This window comes from Microcaecilia unicolor, chromosome 2 (assembly GCF_901765095.1).
Source record: "Microcaecilia unicolor chromosome 2, aMicUni1.1, whole genome shotgun sequence".
NCBI classification, from domain to species: domain Eukaryota; kingdom Metazoa; phylum Chordata; class Amphibia; order Gymnophiona; family Siphonopidae; genus Microcaecilia; species Microcaecilia unicolor.
Window position 1 is genome coordinate 446,529,737 of NC_044032.1, and position 23,701 is coordinate 446,553,437.

The 23,701-nt window shown below is 41.4% G+C and overlaps 1 protein-coding gene across 1 annotated transcript in view; it reads left to right on the top strand.

The window, feature by feature from the left end:
* Positions 1 to 6,699: 6,699 nt before the first annotated feature.
* INO80B (INO80 complex subunit B) overlaps positions 6,700 to 23,701 on the top strand; it is a 34,782-nt gene continuing 17,780 nt past the window's right edge. Inside the window, exons 1-3 of the mRNA XM_030190898.1 lie at positions 6,700 to 6,913; positions 7,464 to 7,659; positions 15,341 to 15,459. Of these exons, the coding sequence (XP_030046758.1) occupies positions 6,811 to 6,913; positions 7,464 to 7,659; positions 15,341 to 15,459 (418 nt within the window). The 5' untranslated portion in view covers positions 6,700 to 6,810. The remainder of the gene's footprint in view (positions 6,914 to 7,463; positions 7,660 to 15,340; positions 15,460 to 23,701) is intronic.

Consider the following 23,701-nt stretch of genomic DNA (forward strand, 5'->3'; position numbering starts at 1 on the left):
AGTTATTTTCTGTTCCTTGGCTGCTGGTGAGGTAGCTCATCCAGCGACCTCAATTTAGTGTTAATTAAGGTGTGGGGAAGTAGAATAGTTGCATTGGTTGCTGAGTCAGCTTCAAACAGCCTGTTTTAAAAAAGACCCCTTAGATTCAAAACTATATAAAGAGGAAAGGTGCCACTGAACTTTCTTTCTGAGAAGTTCCTAGAGAAGAGGACATTTCTCTGGTAAGTGAACGCTATTTTGCTTTGTGCTTTGGGAACTTAAAGATTGGGGTTTAAAGGAGGAATTGTAGGTTAGTGTTAGGCAAAATAAAAATATAAAAAGCAAATTTTATCAACTAGTCTCCATAGTCTTCTCCACTTAGTTTTAAAAACTTTGTACCACAGCATTAACAGATAGAATCTAGCAGGCACTGCTCTAACCACTAGGCCACTCCTCCATGCCACTGAGTTTGATTCCCACATCAGGCACAGCTCCTTGTGACTCTGGGCAAGTCACTTAACCCTCCATTGCCCCAGGTACAAATAAGTACCTGTATATGTAAGCCGCGTTGAGCCTGCCATGAGTGGGAAAGCGCGGGGTACAAATGTAACTAAAATAAATAAATAAATAGCACCACAAAATTGATGATAGGTATTCACAATACCCCAGGTCTGTAAAACACCTGTTATTTGTGACAGGAGTTTGTACCCCTACAATGGCCCATCCTAAAGAATAAATTTCACCACTATAATGAGTGAGACTGAAGACCAATTACTGAGGTTTTACAGTAGAGCATGGATGTAAGTTTGGAAAGATCTGCATGATTTTCTTTGTTGCTGAGGCTCTAGAGCAATAGTTTGGGGGCCCCTTGTATAAAGGGTGTCTTGCATTTCCCATTCTCCTCTCCCCTGTGATGCAGCATATCTTTCTCTATCCTCCTTCCCTTAAATCCCTCCCTCCCATTTCCCACCCTGTTCTACCTTCAAAACTAGTATTTAGCCTATAAGTCACTGGCGGCGGCAGCAGCATACACTGCCTGCAAATAGCCTTGGAGCCTTCTGTCTGCTGCATCCTGCCCTGCCTGATCAGGAAGTTGCATCAGAGGTGATGGAATGCAGCAGAGGGAAGGCTCTGGGACTGGCTGAAGGCAGCATGTGTGAAGTGCTGCTGACTCTGCCAGTGAATTCTAGTTCTAAATACAACCTTTGAAGGTAGGATAGGGGCATTGAGAAAAATGGAGGGATGTTAGACTACAAGGACCAGGAAGGGAGGCGAAAAGAGAGGAGATGCAGGACTGTTGCCCTCTATGTCAGGGTCCACAATCTATTGCCCTAGAAGAGTGGTGGGCTACCCCAGCCCATGAGGGCCACAACCTAGTCAGGTGTTCAATTTCGACAATAAATGTGCCTGAGATTGATTTGCATATGCAGATCTCATGCATATGCATTGTGTAAATCTTGAACACGCATCTGGGTTGTGGAACTCAACAACCATGGTTGCTCACCCCTGGCCTAAAGCCTCAGCAGCATTTAGAAAGCAAAACATGCAGATATTTTAAATTTATACCCTGGATGCACTACTAGAAAACCTCAATCAGTGGTCTTCAATCTCACTCTTTGCAATGGACCATTTTCAGTATCTCTGAGTCAGTCACTTAATTCTGCCCCTCCCCACATGCACATACACAATAAAATGAGCTACCAGCCTCTGGGAACCCATCACACTTTTTCCCTGCACTGGAACCTGAAACACCGAATCACTGTACTACATCATGGGGCTGGAAATATTTACTTTACAGCCCACCTCCCAACGTCTCTATGGTGCATGAAACTGTGTCACCTGCACCCAGCCTGCCCGTTTTACAGCTGTCTCACCTATGGGAGGGATGGGAAAATGGGGGGGGGGGGGGGGGGGGGGGTGACCTGAGAGTGGCAAGCTCTTTTTTCCAGGCCTGCTATTTTTATTGGTGGCAGACTCTTCCTCTTGGAACAATTTTCCTCATCCCAGGTGGGAAATAACTTCACCTGAATAAACTTTTATCTGCTGTTTACACTTAGGATAGCTAATAATTAACTCTTATTATGGGATAGAAAATTATGGATTTTTTTCTTACACAGTGTTTTTCTACATTGCGCTACCGTTCAAAAGTTCCAATTTACTCTTGTGTGAAATGATACACTCTGATTTTCAACAAAGCAAAGCCATTCTTTTGTTTACATAATTTGCCCTTGGGAAATTTCATGTTGTTGTTAGCCCCAGGTGAGAATGGGGACAGTCCTGATCCTCATTTGAAAACCATGCATGCAAGATTCAGCTGTGTAGTCAATATCACATACAGAGAGCTATTGCACCCCTGTCTCCCTATCCTGTACCCTGAATCTGCCCCTCCCTCGTCTGTGGCCTGGTGATCCTCCCTCTCTCTGAACCTCCCTCCTTCCCTGCTCTACTTCAGAACTATTGCTGGCAGCGACCTCGCAGGCTTCCCTCTGCCATGTCCCATCAAAAGAGGAAACAAGATGTCATCAAGGGTAAAATGAGGCAAAGGGAAGCCTGCGGGGTTAGGGCTGGCACAGGAAGTGGATATAAGCTGATGCTGGCGGCAACAGTTCTGAGGTCGAGTGGAATGGGGAGAGGGGTTCAGAGAGAAAGGGATTTGCTGGGGCAGGACAGAAGGAGAGGGTTGCAGGACAAAAAGGAGGGGGGAGTTTTGGAAGGGTCCATCCTGTTTACTCTGGGCCCACCCAAAATGGCAGTTTTGGCTATGCCACTGGCTGTAGATCCTATAACACATCAGAATGGGATTGCCAGAAATCCAGGACTGGTTTATTTCTCCCTCCTGGAAATAAGTAATTTGGCACTGCTGCACATGTTTGCTACAAGTAATGTCCTTGTAATCTGAAATGCCAAGGGTATGCCAATCCTAAAGCTGCAGACTTACCACTGCTACGCTGGAGGTTTTCATGCAGGCCCTAGCCATGTCTAAAACCAGTTCTGGCTGATGTATATTCCCAAAACTTCCTAATCAGTAAATAGAAAATAGAATTCCTTTTTCTATCTTTGTTGTCTGTTCATTTTATTTTTCTAATTATGTTAGTCACAGTCTCTGGTTTCTGCCTTCCTCTGTCTTCTTTTAAATGTCTTGCCAGGGTCTCCTTATCAATGTGGCATTTTTTTCCTCTCCCTGCCCACCATCCATCTTCTCGCTGCATTCCTATCTGCCCTGCCTAGCATCATCCCTGTGTTCCTGCCCCTTTACTCTCACCATATTGAGCATTTCTCCTCTCTCTGATACTATTCTTGCCCTGTTCTACAATTGTTCAATTGGAATTTGTAATAGTGTATCTCCCTTGCATTCAACAGATACCACTGCGTGCTGTTACCGTTGTGCCGCATCCTCGACATCCTACATGACACAAGTCACATAATCAATGTAAGCTGAGCCACCCGGAAAGAGCCTGTATAATCAAGATCATGGCAGCATCCCATGCCATGGGTGTGCGCCCAAGGAGCAGGTCATGCTCCTTAGGATGAGCCCCTTGGAACCTTTACTTAGAAATGTGGACTTTGTTATTTCTAGCAACTTTTTCTTTTTCCTGGATTAATCTCCCACCTGTTCTTCTCCCTGATGACTACCGAGGTATCCATGCTCATCGGAATTCTTGGCCCTTGAGCACTGAACTTATCACCACCCATAATGCAATTAATCAACTGTACCCAAACCACCCCAACTTCCCAGTGAGTCAATTTGTCTCTGGCTTGCTCAATTGCTGATTTGTTTGCTCTACATCAGCCTTACTCAGTGACCTCCTACTTCTATTCATCTTCAGGTTCTCTGTCTGATGAAGAACTGGCTTAAACTGAGTGACAAAACTTACCTATACCAATGCCTTCTCCTGGCGTTCCCAACTTTTCATTCCTCATGATCCTCCAGATATGGATGTGGCCTGACCATCTTTCTCCTGTCCATTTCATTGCACAGGAAATTACCTTCTCTACTTTTACCTACCCTGAAGTACTTTGAGTGCATACTGCATATCCTCTCTTGCTCCATCTCTTGATCTTCTGCTGCTCCCTGTCAGCAGATACTGCTGTGTGGCACACTCTACCAGACACTTAGTGATGCATCCCAATGCTTCTCCAACTTATCTTGGGTGACTTAAACATTTATATCAATGTCCCATCTGACCCTAAAACACTACATTTTCTGTCATCCACTACACATATTGGCCATATCCAGCATGTTCACTTCTCCACTCACAGACCCGCCAAGTCTCCTGCTTCCAACAGGAGACTCAAGCTTTTGCTGGTAATTTCTCTCCCGAGGAGCCTCCCGGTCCAGCAGAAGGAAGAACCTTCATAAAGCACCATCTCCTGCTGCCGCTGATCCCACAACCCACGGAAGCAGATAACATTTCCTGCTGCTGCTGGACAGGGAGACCATTCCTGTTGCCGCTGGCCGTGAAGCAGCTGTGCTGGAGTGGAGCAACAGGTCAGGATGGGTGGCATTGTGTGGAGCAATGGGCAGGACAGGGCAGAGCTGGGGTGGACCCTAAATCTCCCGCTGAGTGGATCGGTCGCATTGGCAGTTCTGCACTCCACTCATAAGGCCAGCCATACTCTGAATCTAATTTCTTAGGAAGCTGCTTCTCAGAAACAACATGAGGGGGGAAAGGAAAGGCAGCTTGAGCTGACTTTAGTAAAAAGACCTGATGTAGTGAAAAAACAAATTCAGGCAAAAACAGCAGGGTAAAGACTTCTACCCCCACAAAACCAACATCCCGGGATATGGTAGCGGGCAAGGAACACACTAACAAAACGGCCACCGAAGCCTCACGAAATGCAGAAACCGTTGTTGCTGAGCCCACCAAAACTGCCATCGGAGCCGGACTGAACTCCTGGAAATAGAGTACTGATGGCCAAAGTAGGCAAAAGTGGCATGTAAGTGTGCAGGAACCAATAGCCAAGAGCTTACCTGTGCAGTGTGCACAATAGGCTCAGATACAGAATAATAAATAAACTAATAGAAAACAGCTAGTCTTGTGATCTCCAAGGCACTGAAGCCCCACAATCTTCCCACAGCACAAGCACTCTCAAGAAGAACCACAGTGACTGCTTTTTTTTTTTTTTCAGGGGGTGGGTTTAGATAGAGGCAGGAGAAAAATAGAAGGTAAGACTGAGATAATGAGGTAGAAAGTGGCAAAGGCTGAGCAGGGAGGGACCTAGCCCATTAGATTTGTACCTAAGGCACAGAATAATCTCAACCCCAAACTCAACTGAACCTGCAAGCAGGACAGGAGGCCACAAAGAAGTCACCATAGTGCACAGGAGCTGCTATCCCACCTGCTGGAGATAGAGAATACTGGCTTGGTTGCTAAGCGCAGAAGCTTATGAGGCACAATAGCCATACTGGGACAGACCAATGGTCCATCTAGCCCAGTATCCTGTTTTCCAAACAGTGGCCAAGCCAGGTCACAAGTTTCTGGCAGAACCCCAATTAGCAGCAACATTCCATGCTACCAATCCTGGGGCAAGTAGTGCCTTCCCCATGTCTGTCTCAATAGCAGACTATGGACTTTTCCTCCAGGAATTTGTCCAAACCGTTTTTAAACTCAGATACGCTAACTGCTGTTACTACATCCTCTGGCAAAGAGTTACAGAACTTAACTATTCATTGAGTGAAAAAATAGTTCCTCCTATTCTTGTACTAAGTTCTGAAGCTAACATTAAAGCCCCTTAAAATTTACACTCCAGCCCATCCCTATCTATTCAGTCACGATCAGGGCGTAGACCGTAGAAGTCTGCCCAGCTCCCCTTTTGTTTCCAATTACCGGCGTCTCCACCCAATCTCCGCTAAGATTCCACGGAACCATTCCTTCTAAACAGGATTCCTTTGTTTATCCCACGCATGTTTGAATTCCATTACCGTTTTCATCTCCATCACCTCCCACGGGAGGGCATTCCACATATCCACCACCCTCTCTGTGAAAAAATACTTTCTGACATTAGTCCTGAGTGTGCACCCCTTCACCCTCAATTCATGACCTCTAGTTCTACCGCCTTCCCATCTCTGGAAAAGGTTCATTTGCGGATTAATACCTTTCAAATATTTGAACGTCTGTATCATTTCGCCCGTTTCTCCTTTCCTCCAAGGTGTGGACTAGAGCGGGAATCTGCACGCATGTGTACTGTGATAGCTGTTTAAGCTTAATGCTTTGGTATTGGTCTGGGTCAGTGACGTCGCAGGAGAGTCACTTCATTTGTGTGGCTGCAAGATACTCTGTCCAGGGAGAACAGATGAAGATGTGATTCCATGTACCCCAATGAAAGAAGAGTTTAATGTTACTTTCATTTAATTTCAATATATTCCAGCATCTTTATAACACCAGGCTTCCCAATGCAGATTACAGGAATAATTAAGATGAACCCCCACCAGGAAACAGGATATCCTCATTGAAATTTGTCCATCTGTTTTATATAGAACAGCTTTTGACTTTTTACAGATTGACCACGCATAGGCAGTCTCTTATTTCTAATAATCTTTTGCTATTGTTTTCAATAGCGTTTGGTTTGGTTTTGTGTGTACTAAAACCGCTTCAAGCTCCGTTTACTGGCTTCACCTCTTATAGAGGGGGGGGGGGTCTTTTACTAATGCTTCGCTCGAGTTATCTGCAGCAGGCCCCATAGGACTAGATAGGCTCAGTTCACCTCCTGTTTTTTTTTTTTTTTTCCAACCTCCCCTTTAATCTAACCACCCGAGGAGGCCTCGGTTAAGTTGGCTGGACTGACTCCTACCTTGCCGGAAGCAGGAAGTTGCGTCTGAAGGGGAGGTTCATGGCGAGGGAAGACGTTGCATTAGAGAGGGAGGGGCGTTCGACCCCGCAGAAAGAAAATTGCTTCATAATAACCATGGGCGACCTGAAGGATAAGCTTGAAGGTAGGATGTGGCGTGGGGGCTTCACAGTGAGGGCATAGATGCCAAGTTGCGGACGGGGAGGAGAGGGGTAGACATGCAGGATCAGAGAGAGCGGAACAGAGGAGGAGGAGGAGGAGAGATGGTAGACTGTGCAGCTGGGGTTCCCGGTTGTGAGTGTGTGCTTGGTGTGTGAATGTGAGGGTAGTGGTAGTCAAATGCGTTTGTTACTCGCCAGCAGATTCAGTCAAGCAATCGGATTCACTTTGTATGGTGTTAGTTTTAGATTGGATCTGCAGAGGGATGAACAAACTCAATGCGGCAAATAGCAGAATGTATAGCTAGTGGAGGACCCCATGCCTGTTAGAATCTTTTAGCGTTTCATCGTTTTGAGGAAACCCAAAATCTTGAAAGCGAAAACTGAAAATCCAAGACTGGCAGTCCCTCTGATCTGCTTCATAGTTCTCATGTTGAGAGACCTGTTCCTAATAGCTACAATATGTGTATTGCCTTACAGTTATCTTTGTACAGATGGTGGCAAAAATTGGTGGCTTTTCCTATGTATTTCTCACAGGAGCTGACTTTGAGCTGAGCACACATGGGTCTCATAAGAAAAAACACAAGAAGCACAAGAAACACAAGAAGAAGCATCACCAGGAGGAGCCTAGCCCTGGCTTCCTTCCAGAGACCTTGGAATCTGATTCTGGGCTTCCAAAACCTCAGCTTAAGCTTAAAATTAAATTGGGTGGTCAGATTCTGGGCACTAAAAGGTAAGGGTAAAGGTCTACTTTTTTTCTGCAGAGCTTACTGTTTTGCAAGGTAGACTGTTGATTAGTAAAGAGCCTATAATATCTTGTTTAAACAGCAGTGATGATTCCAGCCCTCCTCTGTGCTATGAGCCTTAGGAGATTAATAGAAGAGATCTGAAGAACTTAAAGCATTTTCTATAGAAAGTCTTCAATATGTGATGGCAGGATTAGTGCCCTAATGCTTTAGAGACCAGCTTTGAACATACAGAATCGTCTGTCTCGTATCACTGGGATTATGCCTTTTCAAATCGTTTTCTTTTATCCCCTCCCCTTTCTCCCCATCCCAATCTGTAATCTTCTGCCTTGTCTCTGCTGTCACCAACTTTTGCTTTCTCTCTTCTTCAGCCTAATTCTGTATGAATGGAATTTTGCTCTTTCCTATAAAAATGTTGTGTCGAGCGCTATAGAAATGATAGTAGTAGTTCTTTTTCTCTATTTTTGTTTGTATTTTTTAGATTGTGAACTGCCTTGATCTGCAAGTTAGCAAAAGTTTGTAACAAAAACCAAATAAATAAATAAAAAGTGTGAATAAGCTATTATATTAATTGACATTGTTCTAGAAATGCTCACAATGATGTACAACATAACATTGGATATACTAATGTGCCAAAAATAAATAAAAATTTTCCTTGAATCTAGGAGCCAGCACAAAAACGTTAGAGCCATTGACTCATGTCTCCTGCCCCAGAAATGAAGAGTGGAGGGGGGGAGGAGGAGGAGGAGGAAGACCCTCTGAGCCCTGATACAGCTCCCTTACAACCTGTTAAGGCTGTTGTAAAATTCTATGACTAAGAGAACACAAATGCCCCCCACCCCGCCACCCCACCTCCCCCACCTCCTTCATTTCTCCACCATATACACAGTATCTCTGTCCCCAGTGTGTTCCTGTCTCAAACCCCTCATCTCCCCCAGTTACTTCCCTATTATCTGAGGACCTTTCAGCCCCCAGTACCCTACCAGGCTGCATGCCTCCCCCCACCTCCACCTTGCAGTCTGCTAAAAGCTGCTTCTGTTGAAACAGGAACTAATATCCTTTTAGCACCATTACATTTGGTGAGCTTGAGCCATGAGGGGAGCAGGTGGTACTAGTTCTATTACATGTAATGTCTGCTTTTAATTTGGATCACACCGTTCTTCTAGGGTGTTGGCTCTCCAATTTATTGGATAGGAATATTTGGGCCTATGTAAGTGGAGAGCAGTCACTGGCATTTAGTTGCCTCTGATGTTTTGGTTATATTGACTCTGTTTTTTTTGTATCTTGTAGATTCTAGAAAATTTGACTTGTTTGGTTTGAAGGCCTGTTAATAAATGGATAATGCTCACATCACAATACTTTTGGGTAACATTGTAGTTGTCACTCAGGTGGGAGTTTGATTACACGATGAAGTGAAGGCCTTGAGTGTTGAAATAGCTGGTGTGTCCCAAGCGTGCCATTATCCTTTCCTGTTGATACTCTGGTAGTATCACCAGTACTACAGATGAAAGAGCTAGTTGTCAAGTTAGATACTTTAAGTTGGAAAAAAAAAGTTATGAAGATTTTGTAAAATGTGTGTGTGTTTTTTTGTTTGTTTGTCTGTTTTTTATGCCAGACAGTGAGCAGATTGTGGCTGTTTTTTTTAAATCTGAATGCTTTTGAGGATGGTGTATCAAGCTCTTATCTCACAAATGGTTTATTGCGATGGCCTATGTGCTGACTTTTCTGTATTCAGACAAGTCGTATAAATATATAGCGCATTTAGTTCTCTTGTCTGCGGTAGCACTCATGATATCAACTATTAATGTAGATATTCCCCACATTTGTTTTTATCTTTAACTTCATGTGTTGGTATAGATATATCTATAAAGATATACACACTGTGCAGTGATTCTAGATATTTAGATTCCAGCACTTAATGTTTTTTCATTTGGTGAAATTCACACTCATTCTGTTGCACTGTTTTATAATTTATAGTATATACGCTACTGCACATTTTATGCTGTATATTCAGCATTTTGGATGATGTTTATAATTTTTTTTTGCTGTTCATATATATCAACAGTAATGCTCATTATTAATGTTAAGGTATTTTCCTTTCATTTTCTTTAGTACCATGACATTCACGCATTACTTTTTCCTGCTATGTATTCAGACATAACAGTTTATTTTGGTCTCCTCAGTTCAATAAAGATTGATAAAAATATAGTGTATCTTTATCCATTAAATAACAGTGACAAACAGTCAAGTTCATCGCTGTACATCTATTGTCAAAGTACAGGTACTTTATCTTTAGTGCCTTTTACATGGGCTCTTTATCTCCTATAATTTTTCAGCACACATTTCTTATTCTCACTGAGTTACTTTCCAAGTTACTTTCCATGTTTTCTTCAAATGTAGTTATTTTAAGAAACACCACTCATTATTGATTTAATAATGTGTTATATTCTGTCACTACTATTTTTTCACACTTTTTCACATTATTCTGCGGGCTCTGTTTACCAAGCTGTGTTATAGGCGTGTTAGCATTTTTAATGCACGTTAACCATGTACACGCTTTACCAGTGTGCATGTCTACAGTATCCCTATAAGCGCCTACACGTAGGAGCATTAAAAATGTTAATGCACCATTCGGAGGCTGAGGAATGGAAACACTTCAACCAAATATTGGGGAAAGACCTGAAGGGGGGGAGGGGAGGGTGTGCTGGGAATGACTGGGACCAAGGCAGTGGGGTTAAAGGGGGAGGGGGGTGGGGGGGGTGAATATGGGGAGGGAGAAAATGGAGGGGACATAGGTGGTGACATTCTTTAATGATTATATGTCTGTATCCTGAGGTTCAGATGTGGGAGCGATGGATGTTAATAGAGTTTAGGATGAGACACTGTAATGTAATTTTTATATGGTTTGTTCAATAAACTTTACAAATTAAAAAAAAAAATGCTAACGCACCTTAGTAAACAGGACCCTAGATTTGTTGCACTTACTTTTTTTTAAGTGTAATGATAAATATTCAATTATGGATAGAATGTTTATATATCACTATTTATATTCATCATTTTTACTTATTTTCTTGCATTTGTACTTATATTTTCATTAATGTTTCATGAGGACCTCTGACAAAGTCTAGGTGTGCCAAAACACAGTCCATGTCTGGTTTTGCTTGTATTTATTATTGGTGAATAAACATTTTGGAACATTTTCAGCCAAATGCCTTTGGAACTTGTGGTTTTGGTGACTTCCACCCTTTTGGCTTCTGTTTTCTGTAGGTAACACAAAATAGCACAGCTATGACGTTTAAATGCCCTAGATTCTGTTCTGTAACTCAAGTGTTGTGCCAGCAAATATAGTTTAAAATTTTGAGAAGTCTTAGAGAATTTTCAATAAAAATTCTTGCAGTTCTCAAAAATACCTAGTAAAGAAGGAACCTCCCAGGTAGCCAAACCTTTTACCCGTTTTATGGTATTTGAGTAGACTACATATTATTTTCTGCCAACAAGCAGGATTGAGTCAGGCACTAGAGAATGGCACGGGGACAGGGACCCGCAGTAACCGTGGGGATGGGGACAGAGCCTGTGAGGACAGGGACAGACTTTCTCCCCGTGTCACTTTCTACTTTTGAAGCCTGTTAATGAACTGGACTGTTGTTTATATTTGATGCAGATGACAATATTTTTTATTTTATTTTTTTAAATAAGCAAACATGCTGGCCATAGTTAGCAAAATTTGCATGGGGGGATTCTGTACATCCTGTTACCAGCACATCTTCTAAGAAGACATCTTCTATTGCTGGAAGGACTGTGGAAGACAGGAGAGCTAGACTGAATCCTGAGATTATTGATGACTTCTTATTCATCCATAGATTAAAAAATCATAACAATGCTTCATAGGGCATATTTCTCCCTTTAGGGCTTACAGAATGGGTTGTATTTTGTACCCCTGGACAATTTAACAGGGTGGATTAGGATTTCTTGGGGAAATAGAAGTCAGCTATTGTTGGGGTTGGACGGGTAGAGGGTTGTGGTGGGAGGGTTATTATAGCTGCTAGTTGTTATTTTCTATTTGTAATTTATACACAACAGTTGCACAGCATATTCCTTTTTATACTTTAATAAAAAGTTTTAAATATAAAATTATATGTGTTTGAGGCTTCTGCAGATGAGAACAGAGCCCATGGGGATGGGACGGGGACAGAACCTGCGGGGACGGGACGGAAACAGAACCCACAGAGACGGGGACAAACTTTGTCCCCGTGTCATTCTCTATCAGGCACGCAAGTGGGTGATGTCATCTGATACCAGGACAGAACTGCTTTCCCAGAGCTCAGAACTTGGTGTAAAGTTCTGAGCATGTGCAGCCTTACCTCATGCAGCGGTCTCCGGAGCTCCTCAGTTTCTTTTCCCCACTTTGCTAAAGGTCCATCAAGTCCAGCATCCTATTTCCAACAGTGGCCAAATCCAGGTCACAAGGACCTGCCAGTCCCAAAAGAGTAAAATGTGGAAATCCACTGCAATGCTTATCAAAGTCCACCTTTTAATAATGTTTTCTGGATTTTTCTTTTATGAAGTTGTCCAAACCTTTTTTTTTTAACCCTGTCAAGCTAACTGCTCTTACCACATTCTCTGGCAATAGAATAACTTTACTGCGTGCTTCCTAGTCCCTTTACTTTCAGAAAAAGTAAACATGCTATTCACTTCTTCCCATTCCACTCTACTCAGTATTTTAGACCTCTGTCATCTCAGCTCTTTTTTTTTTCTCCAAGCTGAAGATCCCAAACCTCTTCAGCTTTTCCTCATAGAGAAGTTGTCTCACCTTTCTCTGTATCTTTTCCAATTCCACTATATCTTTTTTTGAGATGTGATGAACAAAATTGCACACAATGTTCAAGGTGCGGTCACAGCTTGGAATGATACAAAGGCATTATAATATTCTCAGTTTGGTTTCCATTTCTTTCCTAATAGTTCCTTGTATTCTGTTTGGTTTCTTGGCTGTCACTGCATACTGGGCAGAGGATTTGAACGTATTATGAACGATGACACCTAGATCCTTTTCTTTTGTGATGATTCCTAACATGGGACATGCAGCTATAGTTTGGGATGTTCCTTTCCATTTGCATCACTTTGCCTTTGCTCACTTTCAGGCTCATTTTCGAAAGAGATGGACGTCCATCTTCCGACATAAATCGATACTTGAACGTCCATCTCTGAGACGTCCAAATCGGTATAATCGAAACCCGATTTCAGACGTCTCTAGTGAAAGTCCGTCACAAGGACGTCCATATCTCAAGGGGGCATATCGGAGGCGTGGTGAAGGTGAGACTTGTGCGTGCCTAAGACTTGGACGTCTTTGAGCCATAATGGAAAAAAGCAAAGACGTCCAGAACTACAACTTGGAACGTTTTTATCCAGACCTGTTTTTATTATGAATAAGGCACAAAAAGGTGCCCGAAATGACCAGATGACCTCCCGTTACTCCTCCAGTGGTCACTAACCCCTTCCCACCCTCAAAAAACATAATTAAAAATATTACGTGCCAGCCTCAGATGTCATACTCAGGTCCATGACATTGCATGCAGGTCCCTGGAGCAGTTTTAGTGGGTACAGTCAGCCCTCCAAAACCCATCACAAACCCTCTGTACCCACATATAGGTGCCCCCCTTCACCCTTAAGGGCTATGGTAGTGGTGTACAGTTGGGAGTTTTGTGTGTGTGTGTGTGTGGGGGGGGGGGGGGGTTGGCACACAAGGTAAGGGAGCTATATACCTTGGAGCATTTTATGAAGTCCACTGCAGTGCCCCTTAGGGTGCCCGATTGCTGTCCTGGCATGTCAGGGGGACCAGTGCACTACAAATGCTGGCTCCTCCCATGTCCAAATGGCTTGCATTTTGACATTTTAGACATGGATGTCTTTGGTTTCGAAAATCACTGAAAGTCAAAGACATTCAAATCTAGGGATTTCCAATTCCAAGGACGTCCTTGGTATTTTCAAAATGAAAGATGGACGTCCATCTTTTTTCGAAAATGAGTTTTTCTCCGCCTCCAGATTTGGACGTTTTACAAAGACGTCCAAATTCAAACTTAGACGTTTCTTTCGAAAATGTGAGTGTCATGTGCCGTTTGGATGTCTAGTCTTGTAAGGTTCTCTTGCAGTTTCTCATAATCCTCTTGTGTTTAACAAATTTGAATACCTTTGTCTCATCAGTAAATTTGATCATCTCTATCGTTATTCCTGTTTCCAGATCATTTATAAATGTTAACAAAGCAGTGGTCCCAGCATAGATCCCTTGAAAATATTGACCGTTTTACCCTTTTCTCTGTTTTTAAACTTTTTTAACCAGTTCTTAATCCACAATAGGACACACTTTTTAAGTCGTTCATTAGGTGTTTTGTCAAAATCGCTTTCTGAAAATCCAGTTACACGTTTATTAACCCTTTAAAAGATAAAGCAGATTGGTGAGGCAAGATTTCCCTTGGCTAAATGCACATCAGAAAATATAATCCAAATCATAGTTATCTGATATTAGGCTTCATCTTAGGAGTTGGCACCCAATAAAAAAGATCTAGGTGTCATCGTAAGGCAATATGCTGAAATCTTCTGCCCAGTGTGCAGTGGCTGCCAAAAAAGCAGACAATGCGAGGAATTATTAGAAAAGGGATAGAAAATAAGGCTAAGAATACTGTAATGCTTCTGTATTGCACTATGGTGCAACCTCACCTGAGTATTGTGTGCAATTCTTGTCATCGTATTTCAAAAAAGATATAGCGGAATTAGAAAAGGTTCAAAGATGGGTGACCAAAAGGATTAAGGAGATGCAATTCCTCTCATATGAGAAAAGACTTAAGACGTTAGAGCTCTTCAGCTTGGAAAAGAAACAGCTGAGGGAGTGTAGAATGGATAAATGTGAATGGGTAGTTTATTCCTTTGAAGAATAATAAGACTAGGGGACACTTAAGTTATATGATGATACATTTAAAATGAATAGGAGGTTGTATTTTTTCATTTAATGAATAAAGTTCTGGAACTCGTTACTAGAGTATGTGGTAATAGCACATTGCTTGGCTGTTTGAAATACTGAACATTCCAGGCTGCACGATACCCTTAAGGGGCAAATCACTTAGAATTATTTTCTCTCTTTCCTTCTGCTGGTGGATGGACACAACCCATTAGTCTGGACTGGTCTGATAGGATTAAAGGAAAGAAATTGTATCAAGTAAGAAATACTTTTTCCTTGAGCACCCAGACACACATATATATATACATGATGAATTATTTTGTCATAATGTGTAGTTCGGTTGTATGAGAAAGCAATAAGTAACAAATGCATAAATATCGGTTCCTTTTTGCTCCGTTTGTCACAATGCACTAACCAGATTCAGTGAGGTAGACACTTTGTAATATCTTTCCAATCCCATTGTCCTTCCAGTAACACTAGGTGTGCCTTTTCTTTTAAGTGTAGCAGCATGGAAAGACTAGAGAGAAGGAGGTGGGGGTCATGAGGTAGTTCTGCCAGGCTGGGAGAAGTATGTGAAAGCACAGGTGAATGTTGGGTACAGAAAGGGACTGAGGCATTCTTCATATTATTACAAATGGTGATGATATATGTGCACTGTTGCTGAGCGCTGGCTCCTGCTGTTTAGTTAATTTTTTTTGTCTTGCTCCTCCTTCCTGTAGTGTTCCAACCTTCACTGTGATTCCTGATGTTCCACAGTCTCCGTCACCTTTGATGGTTCTGGATGATGACGATGAGCCAATGGAGGGAGTACCAATTGAGCAGTATCGAGCCTGGCTAGGTAATTGACATTTGTACCACGCATTGTGGCATAACTGTCATGATGATATTTTACAGAATCTAACAAATCCACAGTGTCTATATTGTTTGTCATGCAATATATCAATAATAATTCTTAAATGAAATATGTTCTTATATATAGAGGAACCAACATGGATCACAATAGATTTTCTCTGATCCCCTTGGGGAAACCCTCTACGAAGCTATAATTGGTGCACATATAAATTTCCATGTTTTAAAGAAGATTTTAAGTCATTTTTTTCAAAAATGTTTCTTTCAAAATAAATTTAATTCATATAATTGTACTTATCTGAAAAGCCAAAAACTTGCCCAGGTTCCAACATGGGTCATAAGTACATAAGTATTGCCACACTGGAACAGATCAAAGGTCCATCAAGCCCAGCATCCTATTTCAAACAGTGGCCAATCCAGGTCACAAATACCTGGCAAGATTCCCCTCCCCCCCCCCCCCCCCCCCCCCCAAAAAAAAAAAAGTTCAATACATTTTATGCAGCTTATCTGAGAAATAAGCAGTGGATTTCCCCAAGTCATTTTAATAATGGTCTATGGCCTTTTCCTTTAGGAAGCCATCTAAACCTTTTTTTTAAACCTCTGCTAAGCTAACCGCTTTTACCACATTCTCTGGTAACGAATTCCAGAGTTTAATTACACGTTGAGTGAAGAAAAATGTTCTCCGATGTGTTTTAAATGATTCACGTCTACCCGTTCTACTCCACTCATTGTTCGCCGAAGGCTTCTTCAGGAAACTGAAAACCAAAATAAGGCAAGTACACACATTTTCTGAAAGACAGAAACTCATAATTATAGACATACAATAAATACCACACTTATCAAGTAGCATGCTGAAAAACTAAAAAAAAAAATGCTAGCGACATCAAAATGGAGGATACCTCACTGTATATGCCATACAAAATCTTCAACATGTCAGTCTTCAAAAGCGATTTCAAAATGGTGCAATGCCAGTGCTTGAAAGCTAATTGAAGATTATAAGCCAAATTTCAATTTCAGCTGTCAATCACTACACTAAGCAATTGGTGCTGGCTATTCAAGCTGCACAACATCTAATTGGTGCTTTTCAAAATACAGCTGATCAATTGTCATACACAATGTCCAGCCCTAATGGTGCACGGAAAGGAACATGCATCCCATATTTATAGAGTAAATATACACAACTTATACATTTTGATATTCATATTTATAACATTTTTCTCGCCACATAGTTTATTAAAAAAAAAAAAAGCCCACGGCTCTACTGTATGCCATCATTGAATCCACTGCTGCTCTTTCTTTCACAGTAAAGTTGGCAAATGACCCCCCTCTAACCAACTTGGGGGCTTCCACCACTACAAACCGTAAGTCCATTAAATCATGCTTCTCTGTGACCTAGTGCTGAACTAATGGGGTTTCCATGTGTCAATTAAGTATGTGACTTAAATGTTCAATAATACGAGTATGTATTGATCTATTGGAACATGAACATTTAATCATGTAGATCATGCCACTGGTGTCAGTCTGAAAAATGTCTTAATGTACAAGTGGCATTGTCGGTGATGTATAACATCTGTGTGTAATGACAGTTGACATACAGAAAAATGGCCACGTTTTATATGGCCCACTATAGATGGCATTGGTTGAGCCTCCTGAAAATATGATCACATAAGATAGTGTCGAAGGTTGCATCCTCATAAAAATAACAAATCTAGGAACTTGCTGAAAAACTTGATACTGTAAAACATGCCAATACTGTTTGATGATTTTCTTAATATGAAAAGCATGTTGAGTATAGTAAAGTACACACTAAGAAGAATCTGAAGCACGTGCAGAAGGTTATAACAACGATCTATGAGCATACAAAGCTTGCTTATAAGCATGCTTAATAATCTTCCAAAGATATCCTCGCTCCAAAAATCTCGGAAACATGTCCTCTACATTTACTACTACTACCAATCATTTCTATAGCGCTACTAGATGTACACAGCATTGTACACATTATATGTGGATACTTTTTCCCTGTCCCTAGAGGGCTCACAATCTAATTTTTTGCACCTTGGGCAATGGAAGATTGTGACTTGCCCAAGGTCACAAGGAGCTGCAGTGGGAATCAAACCCAGATCATCAGGATCAAAGGCAGCTGCAATAACCATTAGGCTACTCCTCTAATCACTTACTTTATATTCTGCAATTTCAATGCAAATATGTCATAATCTCAAAAACTGGCTTACCAGTATGTTGTCACGTAAATGCTTAGGATAGAAACTGTCATATTGCAAAAGGTTGTTCCAGTCTGTACTTTTATGAAAACTAGTAGTTGTAAAAACAGAACCTTCAATCATGATGTTCAAATCCAAAAAAAGAAATCGATGGTTGATGTAAATTGCAGGATAGGATCATAGGTATTTAACCATTGTAAAAATTTCCCGAAAATATCCTCTATCAGTTCATACCATGAACACATAAGAATAGCAGTACTGAGTCAGACCAATGGTTCATCTTGCCCAGTATCCTATTTCCAGCAGTGGCCAAGTACCTGGCAGAACCCCAAATAGTAGCAGCATTCCATGCTTCAATCCCAGGGCAAGCAGTGGCTTCCCCATGTCTATCTCAATAGCAAACTATGGACCCTTCCTCCAGGAACGTCTCGATAAAAATGAATTCACTTCTACTCATTCTACACCACAGGATTTTGTAGACCTCAATTGTATCTCCCCTCAGTCATCATCGATGTATCTCTTCCAAGTATAGACCAAGGTGTACAAGAAAGTATCTTCAAATTGGGCCACATAAAGACAAGCAACTATGGAGCCATTGTGGGCCCCCACGGCTGTACCTTTGCATAAAAAAACATTTATTAAACAAAACGTAATTTAAAGCCAGTCAAAATGTAGTCACTAGGGATGAAATATATCACAGGAGTAATTGAATGTTTTTGTAATAAAAAATCAAACTCCTGCATAATGGTTCTAGATTCCAAATGCTTCTAGAAGGACATGTAACATAGTCTAAAAGAGTTGATATTTGATCTTGTGAAACCTCAAGCTAATGTTTTGTTAGCAAGTTGATGCATAGCTTCTTGTATATTGTGTGTCTAAATCCCACCCCCCTTGTCCGCTGGATGGATAATGATAGAGGTCAGTAGAGAGTGATCTTACAGCCCACCTTTTGTGCGTAGGTAAGATTGTGTTGGACTTTGACAGGAGTAGATTCCATGAATGGCTGACTGTACTAGATGTTCAAAAGTATGAATATATGAGGGCCCACAGGTCTGGGAGGACACAGCTGGATTTTCTTTGAAGACTATTTTCAAACTGTGCCTGAGATGGCTGACCTTTTAAAAAAACAAAAAACAATTCGCATTTCTATATGAATTTGAACAATCCTACTTGAGTCTCTAAAGAAACATATTTCTGTGCTGGCACATTCATTCAAAATACACTGTGAAAAGTTGGCTGTTCTACGGGGGGGAGGGGGGGGGGGACTGATGTCGATTCTTTTTCTCTCATGCCACTGTGTAGAAACCTCTCCATGAGGCTGGTTGTACTAAATTTCATGGCCCTGTGCAATGTTGACCTGGATCCTCAATACTCGCACTCAGCTTAGATTGATTGGATAAATCTTTCTCATCATCTGGTGAATCACTGGAACAGTGTGTATGCGCTGCCTTCTTCACTGTCTTTATATATCTATTTTTATTCATCCATGCATAAACATATCCTTTCACGTAATCGTTTTTATCTCACCAGAATTTATTAATTTTGGTTTACCTAACTCTACTGAAAAATCCTCCATTTCTTTCATGAAAGTCTGTGTTGAATAAACATCCACTGCCAACACTTCTTGAAAGGATGTCAACTTCACTTGATATTCTACTACTACTTAACATTTCTAAAGCGCTACTAGGGTTATGCAGCGCTGTACAATTTAATATAGAAGGACAGTCCCTGCTCAAAGAGCTTACAATCTAAAGGACACGTGAACAGTCTGATAGGGGCAGTCAAATTGGGGCAGTCTGGATTTCCTGAAAGAGTTAGGTGCCGAATGCAGTATTGAAGAGGTGGGCTTTAAGCAAAGACTTGAAGATGGGCAGGGAGGGAGCTTGGCGTAAGGGCTCGGGAAGGTTGTTCCAAGCATAGGGTGAGGTGAGGCAGAATGAGCGGAGCCTGGAGTTGGCGGTGGTGGAGAAGGGTAATGAGAGGAGGGATTTGTCCTGTGAATGGAGGTTTCGGGCGGGAACGTAAGGGGAGATGAGGGTAGAGAGGTAGTGAGGGGCAGCAGACTGAGTGCATTTGTAGGTAAGAAGGAAAAGCTTGAACTGAATGCGGTATTTGATTGGAAGCCAGTGAAGTGACCTGAGGAGAGGGGTGATATGAGTATATCGGTTCTGGCGGAATATAAGACGTGCAGCAGAGTTCTGAACAGATTGAAGTGTTGAATAAACATCCACTGCCAACACTTCTTGAAAGGATGTCAACTTCACTTGATATTCCACCTGATACTGTTCCAACTCAGTTTTTGTGGGTCCGTAATCAACAACATGAAATCCAGTGAGCATTTATTTAACACTGTATTCATTTATCGATGAAACTAGGATTATCCAGAAAAGGCCGTGGACCTTTTGTCATTCTCGGATCCCATGGGATGCACTTGGCTCTACATTATTCAGCCAAAGTCCGCTGCATGTAATTCTGCTCGCTTTTGCAAAAAAGCCAGATTCTCCCAATTTCCTGAGGGTCCAGATGTATTGCCAGATTACAACAAATGTGGGTTAGATAGTAATTCACCAGCTTGCTGATCATTATACTTGAGAACTGCATCCCAACCAAAAGATGCCATCTTAACCCTCAAAAATTACAGGAATCGCCAAAAAGGAATCAAAAGGGTATATCCTCTTTAAATATACACTGGAGGAAAATTCACATAATCCCATAACCTAACAAACCCAAAGTGTGTATATTGTTTGTAGATGACATTTAATGCAGGTGATTAAATTTGCAGATGACATAAAACTATTCAAAGTAGTAATGCGGATTGTGAAAATCTGCAAGAAGACCTTAGGAAACTGGAAGACAGGGCATTCAAATGGCAGATGAAATTTATTGTGGACAAATGCAAAGTGATGCACATTGGGAAGAATAATCAAATCATAGTTACCTGATGCTAGAGTCCACTTCAGGAGTCAGCACTCAAGAAAAAAATTGTAGACAATATCTTCCATTGCCTGGTGGCAGCTAAAAAGCAAGCAGAATGCTAGGAATTATTAGGAAAGGGATGCAAAATAAGACCAAGATAAGCCTCTGTATCGTTCCATGGTGCGACCTATCCTTGAGTATTGTGTTCAATTCTGGTCACCATATAAATAGTGGAATTAGAAAAGGTTCAAAGAAGAGCGACCAAAATGATAAAGGGGATGGAACTCCTCCTGTGTCAGGAAAGGCTAAAGAGGTTAGGGTCTTCAACTTGGAAAAGAGATGGCTGAGGGGGGATATGATTGAGGTCTATAAAATCCTGAGTGGTGTAGAACAGGTAGAAGTGAATCGAATTTTCACAGTTTCAAAAAGTACAAAGACCAGGGGACACTCGAAATCACATGGAAATACTTTTAAAACAGGAGGAAATATTTTTTTCACTCAAAGAATAGTTAAGCTCTGGAACTCTGCCAGATGATGTGGTAATGGTGGTTAGCGTATCTGGGTAAAAAAAAAAAAGTTTGGATAAGTTCTGGAGGAAAAGTCCATAGTCTGTTATTGAGATAGACAAGGGGGAAGCCACTGCTTGCCCTGGGATTGGTAGCATGGAATGTTGCTACTAATTGGGTTTCTGCCAGGAACTTCTGACCTGCATTGGCCACTGTTGGAAGCAGGATACTGGGCTAAATGTACCATTGGTCTGACCCAGTATGGCTACTCTTATGTTCTATAGATAAAGGGTTAGTTAGGAGTGGAGGAGTTTCCTAATGGTTAGTTCAGCAGGTTTTGATCCAGGCTACCTGGGTTCAATTCCCACTGCAGCTCCTTGTGACCTTGGGCAAGTCACTTAACTCTCCGTTGCCCCAGGTACCAAAAGAAACACTTAGATTGTGAGCCCTCTAGAGACAGAGAAAGTACCTGCTTATAATGTGTACATTGCTGTGTATGTTAGTAGCGCTATAGAAATGATTAGTAGTTACCATATCTGCTACATATTTGTAGGAATTCTTGTCTGTTCTAATGTAGATACCTCTTCTCACTACTACCACATCTTACCGTTAACAGGTTGTTCTGTATTTGATTCTTCACTTGCATTTCACAGGCAAACTAGGACTGGAGTTTTGTGACTTCCAGAGAGGTTGAGAGCAGTGTTGCTTTTTCATACGAATCAACCCAGTGATCTTGGGACTGCATCAGGGATAGCCACATAGCACACCTATTAAGGACTTGAGGGTGAGAGGACATGTAAGGGTCCCTATGTACTTAATCAAAATACTTACTAAGCTGTGTTTGATAGATTTAATGGTATCACCTGTAACCCTGGCCATCCCCAGGTAGTTGTCCCTAGTCCCTGTTTTTTTTTTTTTTTTTTTGCTTTTCTGTATAATAGCATAAATATAAGGCATCATATATAACAAGTCAGTTAACCCGTCAACCCTCCTCCTTTCCATTTACAGCAGTCAACTTCCAACCTATAATTATTAACATTTCAAGAAGATGCCATTACTAATCCGTCAATAGACTTGCAATGAAAGAAACTTTCAAGAACATCCCTCAGTACATCTCTCCCCTCCTTCCCCCACCACTTACACAAACAACCACAACCCCTTCAAGTATTGGTTCTATCCAAAATCACTTTCTGCCCCTTCCATAAAATCTGAAATCCCTGTGAACCTTGTTGGGCCATTTGGCTACCTGTTAGTGAAAATTGATTGCCTTTTGCAATCTGACCATTGGTTTCTATTATGTCACTAGAAATTTGATCATAAATTACAGTACATGCTAAAAGTATCCTTAGTATGAAAATTTGAATATAAGCATCTAAAATCATAAAAAATATTACTAGAAGACTGTACTGTAAGGAGAACTAACTGCTCTTCCCTCGTGCTGTGCTTTTCCTCACTAAGGGCAGCCCCAAGACACAGCATTGCTGAGACCATTCAGGAATATCTAAAGCTTTATAACACAGGAACATCTGATATGTCACAAAAGAAGACTTATTACATCATCATGATGTCATCTTTGTCAAAATAACAAATAACCTATTGCCTTATGAGAGTGCAGTTGACTTGGAATTGTCATCTCTTCCCTTAGGCCTGAGTTACCTTCATTTTTTTTTTTTTTTTTTAGTTGTGGACTTCTGAATGTGTTCTAAGAAGCTTCTGACACTGGAGCTAAAATTAAATTTAGTCAAGTTTACTGTTTTCTTCCCCCCCCCTCCCCCTCAAAGGCTCACTTTCTCTGTCTTCAGTCACTGATCCATGCTGTATTTTGGGACTGCAGTACCCAGTTTTGTAGTGTAGCAGTTCAGGATCTTCTGCAACAGGCAGAACAGGTCTTTTCAACAAAGGACATTCATCCTTGAGGCCCTGCCCAGGACGCACCCAGCTGACTGCAGCGAATGGCCTCCAAGCTGGGTGAGCAGCTGATGAAGTGCTTTGCTTCTAGGGGGTGCTACTGTATCCTTATTACACTTTTCTGCAGAAGCTGCTTGGAATTGAGGCTGGAACAGGGCACTTTTTTTCATGGAACTTTGTAGTAAATTTTGGTTATTAGAAGGCCCAAAGCTAAAAAAAAGGTGCATAGCATAGTGGAACAGGTAGCAACCAATTGCTGTGGTTGAATCAGAATTATCTTTGGGTGCTCCAAATTCAAGAGTTCGACAAGGAACAAAAAGTAATACAGGATTTGTCAAATGTGGACTGGACTGGAGCTACCTACTACAGGATTACCTAGGTGTAGGGAAGTCCTGGATAGCGATCAATGCCTATTTTTTATTAATTCACCTTTAAAACATTAGCATTAAATGTAGCCCACTAAGGTTATATTATGTGGGGGGGTTTTACCCTCCTCCATACAAATGAGAGCAGATAACTTTTAATCTTATTTATATGATATGGCACAATATTAAAATGAGGTTGTTCTGCAGAAAGGGTCTTTTGAATTATCCCACATATGTCAAGCTCTTCTGACAATATAATCCTTGGTGGACAGTAATAAATATCATAAGTACATAAGTATTGTCATACTGGGACAGAC